A 25,067-nucleotide genomic window follows, 5' to 3' on the forward strand; every position below is an offset into this window, starting at 1 on the left:
TCCATGATATTTCACATTAAACTCTAATTACTGCAATACAGTAACAGTTATCAGGTTTTTTATCATTGAAATCAGCATAAAGGCAGTACAACAGATGCTACTTTTAGGGTAAAACTATGATGTATAAATAGTTAGAAGTAATATGTCATTATTTTAATGAGAATGGGATTTATTTTGGCATTGCACTAGTGAGAAATGGTGAGATAATGAGCTTAATTGTCATGAAAATAATGTCACAGTGAACCTTAAATGTCTTAAAATATGCTTAATTTTCTGTAGGCAAATTATTAATTTTGTATTTTTAGAAATTAAATATGAACCAGGCATGTTCTTGACACTAGACACAGTTTAGTTTAGTTTACAGTGGAACATGGAAGTTGGAAAAGCATGTTACTTTTTGCTGTAAAACCCGTGTGTTTCACAGTACATATTGTATGGATTCCGTTGCAGCCAGTTTTTTTCTTTGTTAAATAGATTAGGTTGTCTAATGTCAGTGTTCACAACATAATCTGATTCATATAAATGTACACCCACCCCCCACCCTTGATTGTGATGTAATACACCCAAATAATTTACGTTTTACTCAGACAAGAAGAAAATGAGGAATGTTCAAGGATGGTAAGGGAATCTAACAGTCAGAGCAGACTATGAGGGGAAAAAATCCATTACGTGTGATGTTACTGTTTCACTCACGGCAGCCGAATTGGGTGAAATGATATTAGTTGTGTTGTAATGTGATTTCTGCGATGTGTGAATATGAGATTCTAATGGATTTGAGGACATTACAGCAGTCTTTATCTCTAGTATTTATTCCTGCTGGTTGCAAATGTAATTTACTAAGTATGAGGCATCAGTGAGGTTCTGCTTTATGCTCAGTAGGAGAGAGAGAGGAGGAGGACTGAGGCGATTCTTCAGGGGGGAAATGCCATAACAGATGGTTATTGAGAGAGCTGGGGACATATCAGATGCTGGAGAACTTACTTTGGTCTTGAGTGGAAAGAATAACAGTTCAAAAGTGTGTGCGAGACTTGAAATGGAGTCTTTTCTTTGATGAAGAGCCATCAAAAGTCTCTGTTTTACAGGCCACATGGATCCCAGGTGCTGGGAGTCTGGGCAGCTAGATTTTTCCAATCAACCCAGGCAGACGACTGACAAGTTCAAGATTGTTCTCTTTCTTTCTTTCTTTCAGTTTTTCTCCCTCTCACTCGCGCTCTCTTTTCAGTGCTGTAGCAGAATATCTGCCATATTTGACTTTCATTTTCATTTAGCTATGAATTGAGATTCATCAGATGAGCTCCTTTCATTTTCTTGCTCTTTTGGAAATAGAACGCATGTGAAGCCAATTTTAAAGAACGAGAAGACTCTCATTACAGAAAGTCATCCTACCCATAATGCCTTGCACTTACAGAGTTCCCATATAAAACTCCTCATGGCTTTTTTTTTCTCCCTCGAAGATCAAAATGAAACATAATAAAGAACAAAGGAAAGCATGTTGCGGTGTACCCAGTTGATTTCATTTAATTCTACATCGAAGCGTTTGTCGTCATCTCATAAAGAGTATTCAGAAATCCCATTTCATTAGCTGCCTGTAGCAACAGATATTCTTTCAGCTGCTGTTTTGATTGGTGGAGGAGGATAGATGCTTGTTTTTTATTTTTGTTCTGAAAGCATTTGGCGCAGAGCCCCAGTTTGGGTGATTTTCTTTTTCTATCATGTTGCAAACAAATTTGATACTAGAATTTAACTCTGATTAGAGAAAATCCATTTTTGATTAACATATTCCTGCACTTTTCAAAATGTTTCAATCAAGATCAAATTTTCTCTCAGTGTCAAAAATGTATCTCAGTAGCAGAAAAAAAAAAGGACTTCAATTCAGAGCAAAGTTTTAAATGCAAGAAGCTTTTTTAATAGTCAACATCAAATCGCCATTCACAAGCAATATGATGTCTGTAATTTTATGCATTTTAGAGTGAAATAAGATATTCAGCATGAAACAAATTTAGACAAGACTTGATTTTATTCAAAAAGTGAAGTCTTTTCTGAGGCTGAGTATTTTGATGAAAGATAATGAAGACTTATTTTATTATTATTTTATTAATTTTAATAAATGTATTTATTTGAAGTAAAATGTACAAATGAATTGTGCATAATATGAAAAGTATATGAAGAAATGAATTTGAGAATTTTGTATTGAATATTATTACAATATTAGAAATATTTTCAATATCCATCAGTTGGTGCAAATTTTTCATTGCCAGTACTCAATATATATATATATATATATATATATATATATATATATATATATATATATACAGGGTTAGATACTTGTAATTATGCATAATTTACTGTTATTACTGTTGTATGTACATGTAGTAACGGCACTGTAAAATAAAGTGTTACCATATATATATATATATATATATATATATATATATATATATATATATATATATATATATATATATATATGTAATATATATGTATGTATATATATGTGTGTATGTCAATTGATTAAAAAAAGAACTAATTAATTGTACATTTTTCTACAGTTTTTAATATTTTTATATTGTAATAATTTCGTAGTTACTCTCAAAATTAATGTAGAATATAGGCCAGTATCACTGATACTAATGCTGGTACTGATGTCTCTATGAAATTGATTTATTTCATTAAATATTTTCATTATTTTCATTACATTTCATTAAATTAATTACATTCAACATTACGGTATAACTAAAAGCTATCAATTTCAGCATTTATTAGGCTTTAAAAAAATAACAAATTTAACTTTTAATTTAAGTGAACTTCAAAAAATCTGCACTTAGACCCATTATAATAATTGTCATATTTACCTGACATTTATTAAACATATACATTTATTATACATTACAAATATACAGAAATTGAATAAAGTTATCAAACACTTTACAGTATCCACTGCATAAATTATAAAAAAAAATTAGATTAATCCTTATTAAAGATACAATTTTCTCTGTTACCTTTGTTCTTTGATTAACATTAATGACAGACTTCACAGCAACTGGTTTATTAGGCTCCTGTCACTTTAAGAGCTGCTGCTGCCAAACATGATGCAGATCTGACGCGCATCTCATTTGCATTCATTTAAGACGTTATATGTTTAACTCATTTAAGACTGCTCATATGAGGATACTCAACAAAACAGGCATTTTATATATAGCAGCAGAATGCAAACTCTGATTGGTATGTTTGTGCTTTGCTTGTTTAACACCTGCTGCTTGGCTTAATATTTATGTATCATTCTCCACTGAACATTCATCACTCACATAGACAGTAATCACAGCAAAAGCACTGACTTTTAACATCAGGAACACACCATTGTTTTCCCCTTCCATTCATGCACACATTTCACTTCCTCTTGTTCCCAGTAGCCACAACTCCTGGTAGCCTGTGTTTCTCATTGATCTGGATTAGAATGGAGCAGAGCGCAGACAATCACACAGTGTTGCCCTCGGCAAAACTACCCAACTTGTTCAAATCTCGCTCAAGGTTATTCCCTCATTCCACATGTGCTCTCCAGGCCTTCGAAGATAGACAGCTTTGCGTTCCAGCGAGTGGGTCACCTGACCTCATCCACATCCACCACATGCTCTACAGCCGCATGCGTACCTGTGAATTTCTGCACCCCCGCATACCTGCGAAAGCCAGACATGCCACTTATTTGCACGCTAATGTGAATCATATATATGACAGCTCGGAGCAGAGGTGATCTCGCAGGTCGCAATTGAATCTCGCCGAGTGAAATATGAACCATATTATTTTGCCTCAGGCAACAGCGCGTTTGATGATTGACTCGTCTCTTTCCAATGGAAAGACGCCACCGAATGCGATTTTAATAGGTTGCTTTTTGAGCGTCACCCTCTGAATTTAACCAAATCTTGTAGCTGCCCTCTGCCCCCATGTGACCAAACAACACGGTGTTTGTTTCAGCACACTGTGATTCCCTCCCCTCGTTCTGGCCCTCTTATTTCATTGTTTTCTTTTCACATCCAATCAACCGCCGGTACACCTCAAACCATTTCAATATACCACTCGTGCAGATATACTGCAGCAAATGCCTGCTGGGGGAATAACGCTCCGGCTTAGAGAGAGGGAATTTGTTAAAAAGTGAGTTGTGGAGTGCGAAACGAAAGCGAGGGTGGTAAATATGATTTAGTGTTTTATTCCGATTTTGCAAATGGCTTCCTGAGTGCTTTAAGACCAATAGTGACTCGTAGATTGGTTTCCGTTTTAAGTGCACCTGTGGGTGATGGAAGGAAAAGAAAACATCCCATATTCCTATCAGAATGATCCCTGCACTCAGTTCTCTCAGCTACGGTGTGACGCTGTAATGCGGTACAGTGTTGCGCAGCTTTAAGAGTCCATTGTATGATCTGACCACTATAATGATCTATTGCAGGGGTTGTTGGCAGATAACAGCTACCCTTACATGCTTTAAAGCCCCTTATCTGGCTCTGCTCTGCAATACATCCTCTGGTCTGGTCTGAGAAAGCACTTATTTTTAGTCTTGGTGTCTGCTGCAATGCAGTGTAGGGTCTTGGAGGGTGTTAAGTGTAGTTATGTACTGTAGTTTCTCTCTCTCTGTCACTGAAAGGAGAGGACAGTTGCGTTTAGTGTCTGGTGCTCAGGGGGCCTATTGCGGTCTACACTTACTTCAGTCAGTCATGCTGAATCATACACTATCAATGTCTACAAAAGCTGTTTAAATGGTATGACAGTTGAAAAGAAAAGTTCTGTTCCATCTATTGTTTATCAAAGAGCGAGAGTGTTTCCAGACTGTGCCTGAAATGGCCTCAAAAAATGAAAATTGCATTGAATTGATTCTTTTTAATGAGTCAGTCAAAAAGATTTTACAAAGTGGAGTCAAACTTGCAGTGTGAATCAGATTTACAGAGTTTACTGTTGACTCCCTCACTGAATCTGATTCGAAATGAACCAGGAAGCATTACTTGTAGTTAAAGGTACTGTACATGTTCACAAACGAGCTTTGTTGCAATAAATGGTATTTAAAAGAAGCATTGTGGTGTTTCACAAAAATATTTTTGGTCAATGTTTAGCATGGTGAGCCGAGGTCCAATTGAATCAACTGTAACTGTAATTTTGTTTGGTAGTAAAACTGTATTTACTGGTAGTAAAACAGAATATTTAGACTTTTTTTAACAATCAGATTTTTTTTGGGATCTATACTATGGAAGCTTGTTTCCACCACTGAATAAAACATAAAAATGGTAATTTGGACTTTTTATCTCACAATTCTGACTTTTTTTCTCAAAGTTGTGTGATATAAACAATTGCAAGTTATAAAGTCCAACTCTTTTTCTCAGAATTGTGAGTTTCTATCTCACAGTTCTGACTTTATAGCACACAATTGTGAGTTATAAAGTCAGAATTGTGAGATATAAACTCGCAATTCTGAGAAAAAAGTCTTGAAAGCTGAAAAACAATCAAAATAAAACAGAATAAAACAATTTAAAAGATAAATGCAATGTTTTCTCTCACAATTCTGACTTTTTTTCTTGCAATTGTGAGTTTATATCCCACAATTCTGAGAGAAAAGTCAGAATTGTGATATATAAATTTGCAATTATCTTTTAAATAGTTTTATTCCATGGCAGAAACAAGATTCCATAGTATGCTAATGAATAACTTTCTAAATCTTTTTTTTTTTTCAGCTTTAGTTCCAAAATGTTGAATTTTAGAAACCAATGGCTCTCTAGTTTTTATTTTTCAATTAGAAGCCATGAAAGGAATAGTTTAACCAAAAATCATGTTGTTTCAATCCTGAATGCCCTTCTTTTTTCTGTAGAACACAGATAGAGACTTTTCGACTGTAGCTGTAACCGGCTGTAATTGTAGCTTAATTATGAATGTGCGTATAGTGTGAATGATGACGGATGTTAGTAGAGGGCATTATTTGGGGTGTAAAACAGTGCTAACTTCCTCCTGCCAAAATCCAGTGTTTGTACACCAACACCAGACGAGGTGTTATTGAGCATACACTTTCTAAAAAGTTCAGCCGATGCTCCACGGAGAGCATTTCTTGGGTTCACATGTTGGTTTGGTCTCTACTGTCACCTCTGAGGACCAGCCTTCACTGTTTTCCACGGCCGACTCATAAATCATAAAGCTGGCCCTGGGCTGCGCTCTTTGGCGAAGCCTCTGTGATTTAATTAAGTCCTTCTCCTCCACAGAGCCCCGAGGAGCTGGAACACTGGAGCACTTACCGGGTTCTTTCAGTAGGAGACGCTGAGCTCTAATTGAAGGAGCTCTAAAGTGCTTGGAGTCTCATTCGCCACTGGGATGCGATGATGACCTGCTTGTGCTATTGGCTTTATAAAACTCCTGAAACCCCTCTTGCACTGTTTAGCGAGCAGTCACAGCCTCTATTAAGAGGGAAGTTGAAATGGGGCCCTAGCGATTCGGCCATTTTGTGGCCTGAAAGGGAGCTTGATTAGGCCAGATCCCAAGGGGGTTTGAATTGTTAAGCCGGTAGTGTGTCAATCAACACTCCTCGCTCTTTTAACCGCACAATCACTTGCCTTCCCTCCCTTTTTCTGGCTCATACACACACACACGCTGTTATCGCCTTGTGCGGGATGCCGTTCGCCCATGCAGGCTCCCATTAAGAGCAATAATGCAGGCCACTCCCAACTCTTGCTCTAATGGCTCAATTTGCAGAGTTTCCTCCCTTGCTCACACCACGCAGGGTAATAACAGCCCTCTGCTGCTTTGAAAACAAATGCTTTCAGAGGGAAAAAGACTGACAGGTTATTATCCAGTCCAGATGTGTGGTGAGCTGCTTGGGAAGGCAGTGATGTGCATTTGTAAAGGCCACATTAAGCATTTAGGGGTGGAATAATGTAGTGTGGTTTTCACATACTTTTTTTTGATTGTCAACACCTACATTAGGCAAACGCAGAATGCTTAAGCAAATAACACACAAACAATTTCATTTTCTTTTTTTTTATTGAAAACATGTTGTAAATATTCAAAATGTAAGGTGGAAAAAGTATGTGAACCCTTGGATTTAAAATTAAAATTCTGGTTTCATTTACTCACCCTCAGGTCTTTCCAAACCTTTTTTTTTTTCTTCTGCAGAACACAAAAGATCATCTTTTGAACAAATTTTCTGTGGTTTTTGTCCATACAGTCAAGGGGGTCCAATGTTTGTCCCCTTTGACTCTTTCATTGTATTAACAAAATATAGAAGAAAGAAAGTCATGCAGGTAAATGATGACATAATTTCCATTTTTACCTTTGATAACTTTCCAATAATCTCCACTAAACACGTCCTGTAACTGCAGATCAAACAACGGTCTGGAGAAATTATGCACACTATGTAACTTTTGGCCCTCTAGTGGTTAAAGAAATCAATCTGCATGAATTTTGAAGAACATTGTTTTGGTTGTGCTTAGTCTCTTTGTGTATAAATATGGTTATCCAACTGCTCATAAAACATTCTCTACTAGGCTTAAGTGGTGTTCATGTCTTTCTTTCATCAGTCTAAAAGAAATGAAGGTTTTTGATGAAAACATTCCAGGATTATTCTCCTTATAGTGGACTTCAATGGCCTCCAGATGGTTGAAGGCCAAAATTACAGTTTCACTGCAGCTTCAAAGGGCTTTAAACAATACCAGATGAGGAATAAGGGTCTTATCTAGTGAAACGATCGGTCATTTTCGAGAAAAATACAACTGTATATGCTTTATATAAACAAACGTTTGCTTTCTAAGTGCCTCCCCCAAAACTGCATTTCCGTATTCTCCAAAAAGTTTATGCTGTATGTCCTACGCCTTCACTATTCTACTTACGGAACAAACGCAGTGCCAGTTACATTTTTTCCGCAAGTAGAATAGGGAAGGTGTAGGACATACAGCATAAACTTTTAGGAGAATACGGAAATGCAGTTTTGCCGGAGGCACTTAGAAGGCGAACGTTTGTTTATATAAAGCATATACAGTTGTATTTTTTTCTAAAATGACCGATTGTTTCGCTAGATAAGACCTTTATTCCTCATCTGGTATCGTTTTAAAGCCCTTTGAAGCTGCACAGAAACTGTAATTTTGACCTTCAACCGTCTGGAGGCCATTGAAGTCCACTATAAGGAGAATAATCCTTGAATGTTTTCATCAAAAACCTTAATTTCTTGTCGACTGAAGAAAGAAAGACATGAACATCTTGGATGACATGGGGGTGAGTAAATTATCAGGAAAAGTTTATTTGAAAGTGGACTAATCCTTTAAGCTGACTAGCTGAAGACGTTGCTCTGTTATAGAGCTAGATATGACAATTTATCTCTTCAATTACATACTTTACTCACCTGTTGAGTAATAAAAACTCCATTTCCACATCACTTTCACAATATTTCAAATCTCTCAGTTCTTGGCATCTCTGAAAAGCCATGCCAATGTTGATTCTTGTTTTATTACGAGCTCTGTCGCATTTTCTTTTTCCCAGCAGACTCTCCTCTGTTCAGAATTTATTTTAAACGGGTGATTCCCAGAAGGTTTGAGATTTAGCTGCTCCATGTCAACCTTTCTCGCTCGTTGTATCAACTAACCTATGCCACTCCCTCACCATACACGCGTCAAAGTAACCAGAGCAACTTTTTTCTATTTACGGATATGACGAGACACGCAAAGGCGCGTGACACATATATACGGAAAACCATCCTGTCAGGTCTAAAATATAAACATTTATAATAGGCTTACCATAGTGAATAAGACAAAAACATGTTTTGGAAAAAGGATTGATAATGTAATGACTAAATTTAGAACAAAAAATGTTACATGGTAAAAAGTGACATGACAATTTGTCCTCTGCATTTAACCCATCCAAGTTAATGTAGTGTGTACCTTTAAGCAGTATTTTTTTGGATTTCTGATCCAAACTTCTTTCTTGAGGTCAAAGCATCACATACTTTTTCCTCCAACTCTATATGCAAAAGAACAGCGCATGAGAAACTAGCCGAAGACAGTGGGAGGGAAAGATGTTGAGAAGGGGGGAGGCAAAGCAAAGAACGTGAAAGTGAATCAGGGAGGGTAATTTGTCACCATGGGGACATGTCAGCCAAATGAGCTGATCTCATTTCCTGTTGACTGCAGGAATCCAAGCCCCTGGTCTTCTTCGTGTGATAGATTTCACCTATTTTAATTGGCCTAAAACACCACTTTCCCTCTTGCTCGCACACATACATTTTCATACCTCAAATAGCCGAATTGGTCGGCTCTAAACAACATTTCATAATTTCCACCAGAAATGCAGCTCATTACAAACTGCTCTCTTTTGTTTGCGGCATTTGTTTGTGTAAATAATGATGCTGTAAGAAAGGAGAGGGGGAAAAGGATACAGACAAAATTGTGAGAAAAAGAAGGATGGAGAAAAGTGAACTACTTTGAGAATCTGCCAATGAATCAGGTTCGCTCTCTGATTTCCGCCTCCATGTGTTTTAATTAGCGTGCTGGTCCTTTGCTTTCCGATAAGGAATTTCTGTCCTACACCCATTGCGCTACCTTTAGTGAGACAGTGTGTGTGTGTGTGTGTGTGTGTGCGTGTGTGTGTGTGTGTGTGTGTGTGTAAGAACTGCAGCACACAGCAGGAGGTCTCAGAGCTAGTGGGTGTATGTGTGGGTTGGCCATATTCATTTACCTCACCGCTGTCTTTGTAGGAATGCAAAGAAAGCTAAATACAAGTCGATTTCAATAGTAACCCAATAAATGCAATCTTAATGCTTTTAAAGACAGTTTCCCTTCATTAAGGTGGCAGGAGAACTGACTGCACACATACCGGTATGTACAGAGAGAACTGACATACTGCCATCTAGTGGTGTAATTTGGGTGTTTTAGTGGTTTGCTCTTCATGTTCTCCACTATAAAGTCTTTAAATAGATTTAACAATGTGAGACCTGCAGAATTAAACTCTCTTTTTTGACTAATACATTATTGGCTTTGTAATTGAATGAGGCATCAGCTATTTAAAAAAAAACTGCTTTTGAAGTGATATTATATTGAAATAAAACAAATTAATTATGCTCTATAAATTCTATAAAATCATCCCACACAGCAGTATTTTTTACGATCATTGAAAGGTGACTTCTCAGTGTCGTTATGATGAATATCCTCCTCTTGTTATATTATGACAAGATTAAAAATGTCCATAAAATTTAGAAGGTTGTCTTTATTGTTCATGTGGCTCCTGTTTAGGTTTATAAATTTTACTTCACTTTTGGTTGTGATTATGAAAATTTGGTTGTGATTGTGAAAATACATCTGATTATAAAAATGTTTAAGGGGCAGGTGTGAAATGAAAATACTAGGATTGACATTTAATTAAAAGGTTTTATTGACTAAATTACTTGTTATGCTGGTTAATTAATTGTTCATATTTGCAAAAAAAAAAAAAAAATACTGAGAAAAACAACTAATTATGATAATTCGGAGACAATACATTATTGTAGCAGATGAATATTGACTAAAAGTTGCTTAAAGTCAATATTAATGTCCATATTATTGAACAAATCTATTACTGGCCTACAGTCCCCAGCATTCCATTTTGCAATTGAGTCTGTCACTGTTTTTGATTTATTTATTAATTTTTATGTTAGATGGACTTTCTTTTATAAGTTTAACTATTTTTACAACTGCATTACAAATGCATTTTGAGACCTTTGCATTTTGTTCAGTTTTTTTGTACTCTGACTAGCTCCAAATAAATGGGCTTGCTTGAATTCTTCCATTTGGTGCATAATATACACTACCATAAGATTTGGGGTCGTTTTTTTTTATGTTTATTTTAAATTAATGCTTTACTTTAAATTGTATGGTTGGTTTGGTTGTTTGGATGGATGGATGGATGGATGGATGGATGGATGGATGGATGGATGGATGGATGGATGGATGGATGGATGGTTGGGTGGGTTGTTTGGATGGATGGTTGGGTGGGTTGGTTGGTTGGTTGGTTGGTTGGTTGGTTGGTTGGTTGGTTGGTTGGTTGGAGGGTTGGTTGGTTGGTTGGTTGGTTGGTTGGTTGGTTGGTTGGAGGGTTGGTTGGTTGGTTGGTTGGTTGGTTGGTTGGATGGATGGATGGATGGATGGATGGATGGATGGATGGATGGATGGATGGATGGATGGATGGATGGATGGATGGATGGATGGTTGGTTGGTTGGTTGGTTGGTTGGTTGGTTGGTTGGTTGGTTGGTTGGTTGGTTTGGATGGATGGATGGATGGATGGTGCTGTTCCCTAAAAGAATGCCAAAGCCTAAAATCTGTTTAGACTTTTATGTCTAGATAAAAAATGTAGTAGAAAACTTTTGTAAAGTGGTGACACCTGGTGAGTCTGATGGCTTGTACGTGTTTTGGAGTGTGAGCACTCTGTTTATATCCTCAGTGTTGTCTCTCTGATCACATAAAGCTCTCTGTCAGTCTTCAGAAGTGAATATTACACCAGACTGCAGCATGTCCATTATACAAGCCAACCTGCCCAGCTGCTGAGCCAGTGACAGACAGCAAACCTCAGGGCACTTTACTCCTATTAAAAATGACTCAGCTACACTATCCTTCATGTCCTCCCTCACCCTTCTGTTTAGTAGTCTTCAATAATACACAAATACATATTTATACTACAAGGATGGTTTAATTACTGAGCTTGTAATTGGTTTGGAGGGGAGAAGTACAGGAAGTGGTTGACATACCTTCTTTTCGTGTGTATGTGTGTGTGTGGATTCACAGGCTGGGCGCTTTGCACACAATAATCCAGTGAAGGCCTTGGGCACAGACATCTGCTTTCTAATGACAGTTAATTAGATGCTGTTGAGCGCAATCAGAGGCAGTCGGCGCTAATAAACTGGGACTCTGTGTGCGTGCAGTGTTTCTCTGTCTGTGTATGTCTGTAAAAGAGTCTACAGGACGAGGGCTTTGATTTAGAAGAGTCGCACTCTATGAGTCAGTGGTGCTTTAGACTTCAGCCAGAGAATTCAGACTAACACACTGCAGTAGAGAGACTACTGAAGAAATTGTTCTGTTAAAGTTATAGAAATTATGTTGAATTGAAGGAGCTGACAGGTGAAATTCTCTTTACTGATGGGCATTACTGACAAATATGTTACAAATGATAAAAATTTATTGATTTCATAAAATACATTAAAAACCTAGATAGTAACAGTAATATGATTGATTGATCGATAGATGGATTGATGGATGGATTGATTGATTGATTGATTGATTGATTGATTGATTAATCGATCGATCGATTGATTGATCAATTGATGAAAATGTGAGTAGTGTTTGTCCAAAAGTCACTTCAGTAGTGCTAGGGTGTTAAGGATGGTAGCCAAGACCTTGCAGTGCAGTTGCTATGGTGTTCTGGGTGATTGCTAGGTCATTGCAAAGTGTTTGCTAAACTTTGCTTTTAGAAATGGATGTTAGGATGTTCTGGTTGGTTGCTAGGGTGTTCTGGGATGTTGATACTGTAGGTCAGTGCAGTGAGATTGCTAAAGTGTTCGATGTGGTTTTTTTATTGCATTGGTATGCATTTGCTAGGATATTCTTTTCTAGTTGTTTAGTTGTTATTGCTAGGATGATCTGGGTGGTCCACTAGGGAGTTGTACATGGTTTTTAAGGTATGCTGAAGAGTTGCTGTTTTGTTGAAATGCGATTGCTAAAGTGTTCTGAGTGGATTTAGTGTCTTATGTGGTTGCTAGGATGTTGTGGATGTTGTTAGGGTGTTATGGGTGGTTTTTAGGTTGTTGCTTTGTGATTGCTAACATGTACCTTTTTCCAAATGTGGTTGCTAAAATGTTGTAGGGTCCAAACTCGGTCCTGGAGGGCCACTGTCTTGCAGAGTTTAGCTCCAACTTGCCTCAACACTCAAGCTGTGTCCCAATTCAAAGGCTGCATCCTTCGAAGGACTCAGTCTTCAAAGGCCAAGCCTTCAAAGGCCGCAAAGTTTGGACTGGGCTTTGTTAAATGTGACGGTCTAGCCTACAGAGGATTGTTCTTGTCATTTTACAGCTGTGACAGCTGCTAGGGATGAGTGGCAGTAACGTTTGTACTAGACTTTTTTAAAAGTTATAATAAACTGTCTGAAAGCAAAACAGGGTTCACAAACTGATTAAATATGTTCACAATGGTCCATTTCTGTATATAATATAAAGTATAAACCATATATAATCACATCTTAGTAAGATATAAGTCAACATTTGAACCACTTTAAAGTTTTGTTTTATTTGTAAATTTGTATCATTAGATATTTTAGTAAGTTCACACCCAATACTTACGTTTAAAACTGTAATTCGTCAATTTCTCTCAAAAAATCATGACGTCACTGCGCGCAATGAATTCTGGGGTAGGCAAGGCCGCGAAGGATCCATCTGTTGTATCCTTCATTTCAGCGGAAACGAAGGACGCATTTTGTGGCCGCATTTGAAGGAGCCTTCCAATTGGAACATCCTTTATTGCGCCACGGTGATGCAATCGACCTTCGAATGTGCCCTTTGAAGGATGCAGCCTCTGAATTGGGATGCAGAAATAGTATGCCTTGTAGTATGCCTAATAAGTAGCTCAGGTGTGTTTAATTTGGAGTGGAATTCTGCAGGACAGTGGCCTCCAGGAGAAGGACTGGGCACCCCTGTTGTTATAGTGTTATGGGTGGTTGTTGCTATGCTATTGGTGTTCTTTGCTTCTTCTTTTTTTTTATTACAGTGATATGCGATTGCTATAGAGTGTTCTGAGTGGCTACTTGATGGATGCTTACAAAAGGGTCTCAAATATCTATGATTATTACTCAGGGTTAGAGTTTATTCATATCCCTAATCCTGAGTGTGAGCAATAGAAGTTATCAATCTTGTGACCACACACACACACACACACACAGGCTAAAACCTCTGTTTATTCACAGTAGAGTTATAATCATTATTCCTAGTCTTCTGGACCCTCATCAAATGTTCATTGTGTTTCATTTCTGTTATCCTCTGGATGGATTAAGATCATTCGTCAATGAACAGTTATGTCCCGATCACACGGCAGTAATTGTATTTCAGTGAAGAACGTAAAGGACCCCAGCTTTGATTACATGCCATAATCCCCTTATTAGCTATGAGTTATGCTTATAGACATCTCATTCTGTATGGTGACTGTTGCTGCTCTGATCCCACATCAGTTTCATCCAGCCGACACTGACTCATAAACACACAAACAGTGCTGTTATAATGTTTTCTTTCTTTCTTTCTTTCTTTCTTTCTTTCTTTCTTTCTTTCTTTCTTTCTTTCTTTCTTTCTTTCTTTCTTTCTTTCTTTCTTTCTTTCTTTCTTTCACTGTGGAGAAGAAGCTTAGGTCCAGCTGTGTGTTGCGCTCTGGAGTTTTCAGACATTTTGTCCCTGTTTTAAAGCAATTTGGTGGTTTTATGTTAAGACTGTTAGGTTGCCCCTTATTGAACTTGCAGAATTTGAACTTTTAAAATTGCCTTTTAACTGTCTGTGGCATCTGGAGACTACTGTTGCAGTTCGCTCCCCACTGGAAGTTTTTGTATATTATATTATATTATATTATATTATATTATATTATATTATATTATATTATATTATATTATATTATATTATATTATATTATATTATATTATATTATATTATATTATATTATATTATATTATATTATATTATATTAATTACATTATTAAATATTATGTTTGACTTATTTCTTCTTTACATCTATTCAGATGTCGCATGTGTTTAAATTAAAAAAATAGATTGATAATTCTCATTTAACACACTTAGTTGTAATACAATACTTTTTAGTTGTAGATTGATTGTTTATTACTAATGCACGTTTAAGACAGTGTGTGATGAGCATGTGGTGTTTATACATGAATTTCTCTGTCTGCTGTGCGGCTGTCATAGAGAACAGTGTGGCTTTTCTCAGCAGCCGTCTGAGTTTTGCCCTTCTTGCTCTATTTTCCCACCCTTTGACTGTCCTCATTCTCTTTTTTTCATCCTCCAACAAAGTCTTCTTCATCTTGTTTTCAAACTTCTCTCAGCACATTCAAGCCTGGTTGCACACTCACATGCTGTTCACACATTATATGTGATTGCAGAGAGGAGCACCAACTTCTCCACACCTGCCTAATGCAGCGTGCCACAGTTCAAACGCAGAAAAAGAGTGTTTTATTTCTTATGTCCCAGTAGGATGAACAATTTTAAGTTTGTTTGAGGTTCCTTCAAAGATATCGTGACTAGCGCTTAAGCAGGGCTCCAGATGGCAACTACGTTTTTTGTCAGATATGAAATGAAAAATGTGGGAAAATATTTTAAAATGATGTGGCTATTGGCAACAGTTGAGAAAATGTATGGTTTTCTTTGATTTCATCTTGTTGCAACAACAAACCACAGCGTGAGCCATAAAGTCTGAGTCAAGAACAAATTACTCTTATGAATCAATTCTGAAATGAGTCATTCTAAAAGATTCATGAAACTAATATTGATTTGAGTCAGTCAATGAATCATTTTCAGATCCATTATAGAGTTCAAAACGAACCTTTTTTTATTTATGTCTGATGTGAAGTGTCAAACTCTAAACATTAAAGGTACCCTAGATTCAAAAATTGAATTTACCTTGGCATAGTTAAATAACAAGAGTTCAGTACATGGAAAAGACATACAGTGAGTCTCAAACCCCATTGTTTCCTCCTTCTTATATAAATCTCATTTGTTTAAACGACCTCCGAAGAACAGGTGAATCTCAACATAACACCGACTGTTACGTAACTGTCGGGGTGTACGCCCCAATATTTGCATAATGCCAGCCCATGTTCCCAACATTATAAAAGGCATTAGACAAGAGCAGCCAGTTAACGTCTGGAGCTGCACACAGCCGAATCATCAGACTAGGTAAGCAAGAACAACAGCGAAAAATGGCAGATGGAGCAATAGTAACTGACATGATCCATGATAGCATGATATTTTTACTGATATTTGTAAATTGTCTTTCTAAAAGTTTCGTTAGCATGTTGCTAATCTACTGTTAAATGAGGTTAAAGTTACCATCGTTTCTTACTGTATTCACAGAGACAAGAGCCATCGCTATTTTCATTTTTTAAACACTTGCAGTCTGTATAATGCGTAAACACAACTTCATTCTTTATAAATCTCTCCAACAGTGTAGCATTAGCCGTTAGCCACGGAGGACAGCCTCAAATTCACTCAGAATAAAACTTTAACATCCAAATAAATACTTTACTCACATAATTCGAAGCATGCATGCAGCATGCATGACGAATATCTTGTAAAGATCCATTTGAGGGTTATATTAGCTGTGTGAACTTTGTAAATGTGCTGTAATATAGTCGACAGCTCATGTGGCAGGGAGCATGCGATTTAAGGGGGCCGCGCCGAGTGTAAATCGGTGCATTATTAATGATGCCCCAAAATAGGCAGTTAAAAAAATTAATTTAAAAAAATCTATGGGGTATTTTGAGCTGAAACTTCACAGACACATTCAGGAGACACCTTAGACTTATATTACATCTTGTGAAAGAACGTTCTTGGGCACCTTTAAAACAATGACCAATAATAATTAAAATAAAGTAATCTGTCACATTTTAATTCACTACTTTAAACTTGAGGTGTCCTTCATGAAATAGTTAAAAAGCATCTTTTACTGTCTGTTTGCTGTAGTAACAGGTGTCTCGCAGGTCATTCGATGTTTTCTGGGTTGTTCTGTGGCTCTTCATTTAACAGCCACTTCTGTCATGACGGTCAGTGTGTTCACGCTCATGATGTCCCTGATGCGTTTTTCTTCTCTGAATTTTGGATGAAGCAAAACTCGATTAGCTGAGAGAGCAAACGAGCCTGTATAGCAGCTGTCACCTTCCATTTACCTCATAAGATCATTGATCAGACAGACTTATGGAATGAAATATTAACACAGCAAGATGATCACATGAAGGCAGCACCCACGATACGCATTTGTGTGTCACTGTGTGCAGATATAACAGTGTGTCTATTAGACGGGTGAGAGCGAAAGTAAGAGACACCATCTGGTGTGAATAATTCTTATAGAGGACATTTATATTGGTGACATAATGAAGTGGAGATTGAGCTATTATCTTTGTCTGTATTTCTAACCATGCCAAATTATTCAAGAGGGTCCTGAGAAGCCCTGTCGTATATTATATACAGTCCCGGCTGCAGAGCTCCGCTATTACACTATACACAGAACGAACTGAAACTCCGACACCATACAATTGTCTGCTCTTTTCATTCTGGAAGTTCATAGTTCCTCATTCGATGTTTGAGCTTAACCAATTATTGTTATACTGATTAGGAATGCACCAATTTTAAAATTGCTCCCTTTACATGTGTCATTGTTTTCATTAAAAAACATTGTAACGCTAGCTTACATGGAGCAGATGAAGACGACGTTGAAGAGAACTCAAGTGCAGTTTATTTACAACAGTGTAGATCATTGGTGCCGATCCCACGGAAATGGTCTAGCACCCACAGAAAAACACAAGATATTCTCCATTCATTTTAATCAATAAAAAAATCAATTCCAGCTTTCAGACACAACTTTTATAGTTCATTTGTGGCAGTTTCTATGCTGTTATTTTAACGACGAATGTTGTGAGTGCATTATTGTAACACAAAACCACATCCATGTACAAAAAACTTGGCCTCATGGCCCTGCTCTCGCTCAGATATTATGTCTGCATGCTTAAACTTTGTCCTGTGCACTCGTGAACTTTCTCTAGAATTGTCTTCACTCCTGGATTTTATGTTGCCAGAAGCTATCAACCACCAGACTTCCTCGATTGACTGATGAAATAACACACAGAGTACCTGGGGGTATGGAGTGTGGTCACCTACCGGCAGAAACATAAATCGCCGCCTATGTTGAAGATCCAAAACCGTAAAACAAAACAAACTCAATCCTGACATGAAACAAAACATGAACATGAAACAAAGGAACCAATGAAAACAAGACACATGAACAGGGGAAGCACATGACAGGATCGTATGAGGGGAACAGGGAATTACATGATACCCCAATAAAATACACATGAAGTTCCAAATAAAAGACATGAGAACATGGACATGAGCAAAACCTAAACAGACATGACAAACATAGTGAGACAATAAAATGATTCACAATGTTTTAATTGGTTCAGGAAAGACAAATATCAAGGTTAACTTTAAGCAAAGTCCCTTTAAGACAAGTCATTTCACTCGGCGGCCATCTTTGAAACGCCTCTCGGGCATCCTGGGTATCATGCAATCTCTTTGAATGGGGAAACATCAAATTCTCCAAAACTGTTCGCCAACCTTACGATTAAATTTCATATTTGAAATCACCAATGAAATCTAACAACAACCAGCTCATTAATTGCGTTTCTAAACGCTCGAATCATTACAAAAAAAAACAATTTTTCAGGCTGGATCAAGCTAATGCGCATGCGCAGACCTAAATGCGCGTCTCTTCGGAGGCGCGCGTCTGACTGTTTCTATAGAAACCGGTGATTCTAACGGCTGCTGAAGTGATACGATGACTTTACCAGTCTGCGATTGGCTCTTATTTAGAAGACGGGACTTATTCCGCCATATTGCGCGTTACACTTTCTCCCATTCAAAACAATACGAGTGACACGTCTTGTGTTATTCTATAGTCTTTGCTTTAAATGAGTAAAAACTAAATTGGATAAACGAGTATGCAGAATTAAATATCCAATATCGTCCGATACAGATGCATTAAAAAACGATATGGTAATGATATATTGTGCTTATTAACACTTATGTTTGTTTTTCATTGGTGATATAATTTATCACTTATCTAGGGCTCATGCATCAGTGTTTCCTTTAATAAACATAGTCAGACAGTAAAATAATTGACAATGTTTTAATGGCTTCAAGTATGACAAAAAAATGAGATCGCAGCCTGTCTCATTTTCCTCTTTGTTGGTTTTTTGGTTTGTAATGGCAGTGTTTCACGTAAATAAGTGGTAGAGTTGTTGCTTACTGAGGGCTGAGCCATGCTTCCACTGTTAATGACTCACACACATACATAAACGTGCACATGTGTGGATGGGCTCCCCTCTGCTGGGTTGACTAATTGGCTGTGCAGTGCTGAGGGAGGTGTTTAGAGTCGGGGGGTTGTGCAGCTGTAGTCTCGTAGTGATAAATCAGTGTTCCTGCTGATCTATGAGCCTCTGTCTGCTCGTACGCAACGGCCCATCCCTGCTCAACACCTGTCTTGTTCCCTCTACGACACACATGGTGTGTGCAGTATTTAAAAGCCAGAAATGGTACTCATGTTTGTTTTTTATTTATTTTTTAATACAGGTCTGAGACCTCATTGAAAATCTTGGATTAAAAATCTAATTTAAACCTGGAAATGCCAGAACAAAGAAATGATGGAGGGGAAAAAAAGAAAAAAAGAAAGAAATTGAAGCTGTAACTTTTTTTAGTTAAAAATTATTAAAATCTCACAATTTTTTGAGCAAGTATATAACCAGCTAGTGTTCAAAACTATCTCTTTATCTTAGCCTGATTCACAATAGTTAGCTTGTTATAATGTTTTATAATTCGGATGGTACTGGTGGGTTTCTGCGGGAAATTCGAGCATGCAGCCATTCGTCTTTGCGTCATTACATCACATCTGTTTACATAAAGAAGGAGTCCCAGCTAGTAGGCTATAAAGCATGTGGAGGATGCTGCAGGCGGCGGATCATTTATAGCCTTTAATCACAACAGCTGCAATAATTAAACGTATCATTTTGATGGTGGATTGTAAACCAGAAAGGTCCAAATGACAATCATCAGAGACAACTGGAGATTAACCCTTAGTCAAAAGCAAAAGGCTTTGGACTGCGGAGTGCCTACAGAAATTGAAATCTACTGGTAACGCTAATACACACTAAATACACAGTCACGCAATGCTGAACAAAATATAACAAAAATAATAATTTGCACGATTTGATGTAAGCTAAGCGATCGTTAGATTTAATCAGCATTGGCAGCGAGATTGTAATGCTTCTTTTTTCTCAGTTGGTCAGAACAAAAGTGGCAGATTTGTTACTTGTTCAGATGACATTTTCCATTGAAAATTCTTATTTTGGTCATACTTCCAAGACATAGAATCTGTGATTCCGAAGTACAGTATCCACACCGATGTGGTGACTGACAGCAAACATTAGATTCATCCGTGCTGAGGAGCCGTGCCGATGCACAACCCACGTAAAGATGATAATTCCGCAAATAACTGCAATTGCAGGTTTCAAACAGAGATGGTGACAAAGAGGCAACTTACGGAGTGCAGCATTATTTTAATATGTACATTATTTAAAATTCTTATTATAAAATCTTAATTTTTATCTCAAATTGCTATATGATAATAATATAATTTGTAATAGGAAAATTTTCATTAAAGGTGCTCTAGATTCAAAAATTGAATTTACCTCGGCATAGTTGAATAACAAGAGTTCAGTACATGGAAATGACATACAGTGAGTCTCAAACTCCATTGTTTCCTCCTCCTTATATAAATCTCATTTGTTTAAAAGACCTCTGAAGAACAGGCAAATCTCAACATAACACCGACTGTTACGTAACAGTCGGGATCATTAATATGTACGCCCCCAATATTTGCATATGCCAGCCCATGATCGAGGCATTACACAAGGGCAGCCAGTATTAATGTCTGGGTCTGTGATCAGATGAATCATCAGACTAGGCAAGCAAGCAAGAACAATAGTGAAAAATGGCAGATGGAGCGATAATAACTGACATGATCCATGATTACATGATATTTTTAGTGATATTTGTGAATTGTCTTTGTAAATGTTTCATTAGCATGTTGCTAATGTACTGTTAAATGTGGTTAAAGTTACCATTGTTTTATTATTAAACACTTGCAGTCTGTATAATTCATAAACACAACTTCATTCTTTATAAATCTCTCCAACAGTGTAGCATTAGCCGTTAGCCATGGAGCACAGCCTCAAACTCATTCAGAATCACTGTAAACATCAAAATAAACACTGTACTTACGCGATTAGACATGCTGCATGACGAACACTTTGTAAAGATCCATTTTGAGGGTTATATTAGCTGTTTGAACTTTTTTTATGTTGTTTAAGGCAAGCGCGAGCTCTTGGGGCATGGAGCACTAGATTTAAAGGGCCACACACCCTGAATCGGCTCATTTCTAATTATGCCCCAAAATAGGCAGTTAAAAAAATGAATTTAAAAAAATCTATGGGGTATTTTGAGCTGAAACTTCACAGACATATTCAGGAGACACCTTAGACTTATATTACATCTTTTAAAAAAAAGTTCTAGGGCACCTTTAAATTTTGAAATAAAACGTGGAGAGATGGCAGAAAATGATTGGGACAAAATGTCGGTTGGATTTGAACCAATATTTCCCACATCAGCACCACTGCACAATGTGCTAACCATTAGGCCTCAGCTCTGCAAACTTAGTCAAACCTTGCATAGACGTGTCTCTATTGTGTCATTAAATGAAAATGCTTTGTTTTCTGTGTGTCATCAGGTTCATTCAGGAGATCGAATCCCGTATGGGTCCTGCTCAGGCCAAGCAATGTCAGCTGCGCACCTTCCTCACCTACTACATCAACGACCTGTTCCTCAGCCAGGTCCGCACCGAGACCAATAAGGAGATTGAGGCTGTGACCAAAGTGTCTGACCCGCTCAAGATCCTGGCCAGTGCTGACACTATGAAAAACCTGGGAGTTCAAAGACCTGTTCTACAGGTATCTTTTTTGTTTTCTTTTATACAGTAAGCACACACACACACTCACATATACAGTATAGAAAGATAATACACGCTTGTTTTTCATCCATGCCTCTTCCTGCTCTTCTTCCCTTTCATTAGTCAATCCATTTATTAGACTAACTGTTCAAACAGCATTTGCCTACCGGTCAAGTGTACAAAAACCCGGTCTGATTGTTTTCTCTTCTGAATTGCACAGAGGGGGAAGGTTATTTTTTCTCTTCCCGTCTCTTCGCCTTCATTCTCCCGTGAGTGCCAATGAAGGCCACCTACCCCCCTATCACCCTACATCATAATTGGAGCTGAAATTGTGTTTGATCCTGGCTGACCTGGAATCAGCAGTTAAGTGCAGCTTATATAACACAGCGCTGTGCCGTGGCGACCAGCTGCCAGCTGTCCATCTCTCCAAGGGCTTCTTCCTGCCAGCACAGGAAGTACAAGCTTTTATTGCCACTGAGACCTCTGTATGTGCTTAGTTCATCAGCAAAGGGATTGAGTACTGTCTCTCTTCTCACCTTTGCAGTATTTCCTTGCTGTAGTTCCTATAACAACAAGCAAATTAAAAATAATTTTAAAATGATTAATTGTGTTGCTTTTAAGCGTATGTTATATTATATTATTGTAGTACTTCTCAGAAGAACAGCTTACATTTTCAGATTTTTCTACTTCAAAATTTCTCATTTAATTTAGTTATTCAGTATTTGTGAAATTTAGTATCAGTTTCTAGTGAAAATTGTTTTAAAGTAAATCCTACTCTAATTCAGTGTAACAGATATTGTCTTCCATGTTTGTCTGCACGCTTCTGTTTGTTTCTGAGTGTATGCATGTGCAGTTGGGCATGTGCATCTGAGTGATTTCAATGTCTTTCTACGTTCAGAGTCCATGATCTGGTCAATTAACCTCATGAGAAGCTCTCTTTGCAAATATATGAGGGCAAGAATGCCATTGTGCTGAGTTTAGATCTCTGATATAACTCAGATGAGAGCCATTATGGTCCCCTTTTACTCTTTAAACTGAGACCTGTCATCACAAGCCTCTCGAAGTTGTGTGTTCATGTGTTGTACGTCTTAGCATTGCTTTCATTTTGAGAACAGTGGCAGTTCATTACAGAGGGGAAGACACCAAAAGCTCACAGCCATTTGTTTATGATTATGATTTCTCCTTAACGAGGACTGCGGCATCTTGCTAATTACCCTGCTGGGCTAATGAGCGACTCTCTGGATAGCGGGAGCTCCATAAAATGCTCTTTTGTTTTGGCTTTTTTTTTTTCTTCCATTTTAATTACCTTCAATCAAAGGTGCCGCAGCTTTGCTCCTGACAGCCCATGTGGCACGGCCCTTTGCTTTGTACTGTTGTAGAACCATATCCTGGGTCATGGTCTGTGTGTGTGTTAGAGAGATGCACTGAAGGAACGAAAGTTTGCTCCTCAAGGAGGCATTTAATGAACTCGTTTATGAAGAGCTGTATTAGTATGTGAAGCTGTTTGTGTTCTCAAACATGTCTATGTATTTATTTGCGTCCGCTTGTGTAAACTGCCTGTTGATTTTGAAAGAAAATCGGTACAGCATTTGGAAAGCATTTGCTCCACATCCATCTGTATCAGGGTCCAAAATGAATATTTGCCAAGCACTGAATGTGGGTAAAATTTGGCTTTAATGAGTAAATAAAATTTTACTCACCACATGGTCTGTTGCATTTCAAGCAAGTTTACAAGTTGTGAAACTGAAGGAAAATTTAGTAAAGGAACTTCTGTCATAGGTTTGGCTCTGTTATCGGCTTTTTAAAAATATATATGATACTATTGGTCAGATTAGAGGATTTAACCCCGCCCCCTGTGCCTCATTAGCATGTGCAGAGCGAGACTGTAAGAGCAGTTTTGAAAGCATGTCTGTTACTTCTGTTCCAGACAACAAAATACATGGAAAAATCTCATTTCATCTGAAGTTATCTCAGGAGTATGAACCAAAACTTTAGTTTTCCAGCTCCCAGAATTTAATGCAGTGTGTCATTGAGAAAGTGCAAGAAAATTGACCCTCTTCTCAGACTGAACAGCCATTCATCCTGTGAGAAGCCATGAAGTTGAGTGAGGCTTCTCTCCAGATTGTCTATTGCCTCCGTGATGCATTTTAGACCAAATGGAGAAGGCAAATGATGCTTAAAGTAGTGCTCTCCTGTGGTCAAGGAAATGATGACAAAGAGATGTGGGTGTGTGTTTATGGGTGCATGTCTGTGTATTCCAGGTGCCATGGCTCGGATGTTACAGCAGGTGTTTTATGAGAAATCAGCTTGGGAGAAGTGAAGCATTGATCCGTAGGGAAAGGGGGTTTTCTTTTAGTTTCACAACATTAAATATACTGCTCTTTGCCATCAGGAACCATGTTAACACACACACACAAACACCCACTCCCGTTTATTTGCAATACTGCAAAGGAGGAAACCTAAGGACAGATTTTATGTAAGTTGTTGTCAGCATTTTTTAAGTTGACCAACTTTTTGCCATAACCCAGTGTCAACTTCTTCTTTTGTAAAATCGAAGTGTGCCGCACAACTCCTGAAAAGTGAAGCCAAAACATTTTGATCGCCCCCCTGGTGGCTGGATGCAGTATAGATCAAAAACCCCGCCCTCTCCATGTAATCATATGGGACATGAGTTCCAACAATCAAATTACACTTTTCCAAATATGGTTTCTGACATTTTAGGTAGTTTTTATCATGCTGATGTAAATTCAAGTATATTCATATATAAATGTAAAGGAATTTATCTATTATTAAATATTTACTATATAAAAAAAAATATATATATATATTATATACAGACAGTATGACTTTTTGAGCGGATTGTACTTCTGTTCACAGCCTTGTTTTCAATTGCTTAAAATTGCAGATCATTGGGACAAGGTTGTTTTTCAAAGGCTGTCTTAATAGAGATTGTTAAACTTAAAGGTGATGGAGAGGATTTTTTCGTCGACTGAGAATCCAAAGACTGTTACTGAGTTTTTGAAATGAGCGCATGCGTAAGAACAACCCCCCTCCTTCATTTCAAAGGAACGCCTCCCAAAACTCGTGCACGAGTATTGGAACATGAGTGTTTACCACCGGCATTCTCTGTGTCATGTTAGTGAATTCATTATGTCGGACTCACCGCAGGTAACTCATAATCTGCAGTTGTTATTCCTGTCTCCTGACAAAAACATTGCATGCGGCGCCTGTGGAGTGTGGAAAGTTACTGGAGAGCGCAGCCACGCTCG

The 25,067-nt window shown here is 37.7% G+C and overlaps 1 protein-coding gene across 1 annotated transcript in view; it reads left to right on the forward strand.

Moving 5' to 3' along the window:
- exoc4 (exocyst complex component 4) overlaps positions 1-25,067 on the forward strand; it is a 154,843-nt gene that overhangs the window by 84,448 nt on the left and 45,328 nt on the right. The window contains exon 11 of the mRNA XM_048156835.1: positions 21,580-21,799. Within this exon, the coding sequence (XP_048012792.1) occupies positions 21,580-21,799 (220 nt within the window). The remainder of the gene's footprint in view (positions 1-21,579; positions 21,800-25,067) is intronic.

This window comes from Megalobrama amblycephala, linkage group LG14 (assembly GCF_018812025.1).
Source record: "Megalobrama amblycephala isolate DHTTF-2021 linkage group LG14, ASM1881202v1, whole genome shotgun sequence".
Lineage (NCBI taxonomy): Eukaryota > Metazoa > Chordata > Actinopteri > Cypriniformes > Xenocyprididae > Megalobrama > Megalobrama amblycephala.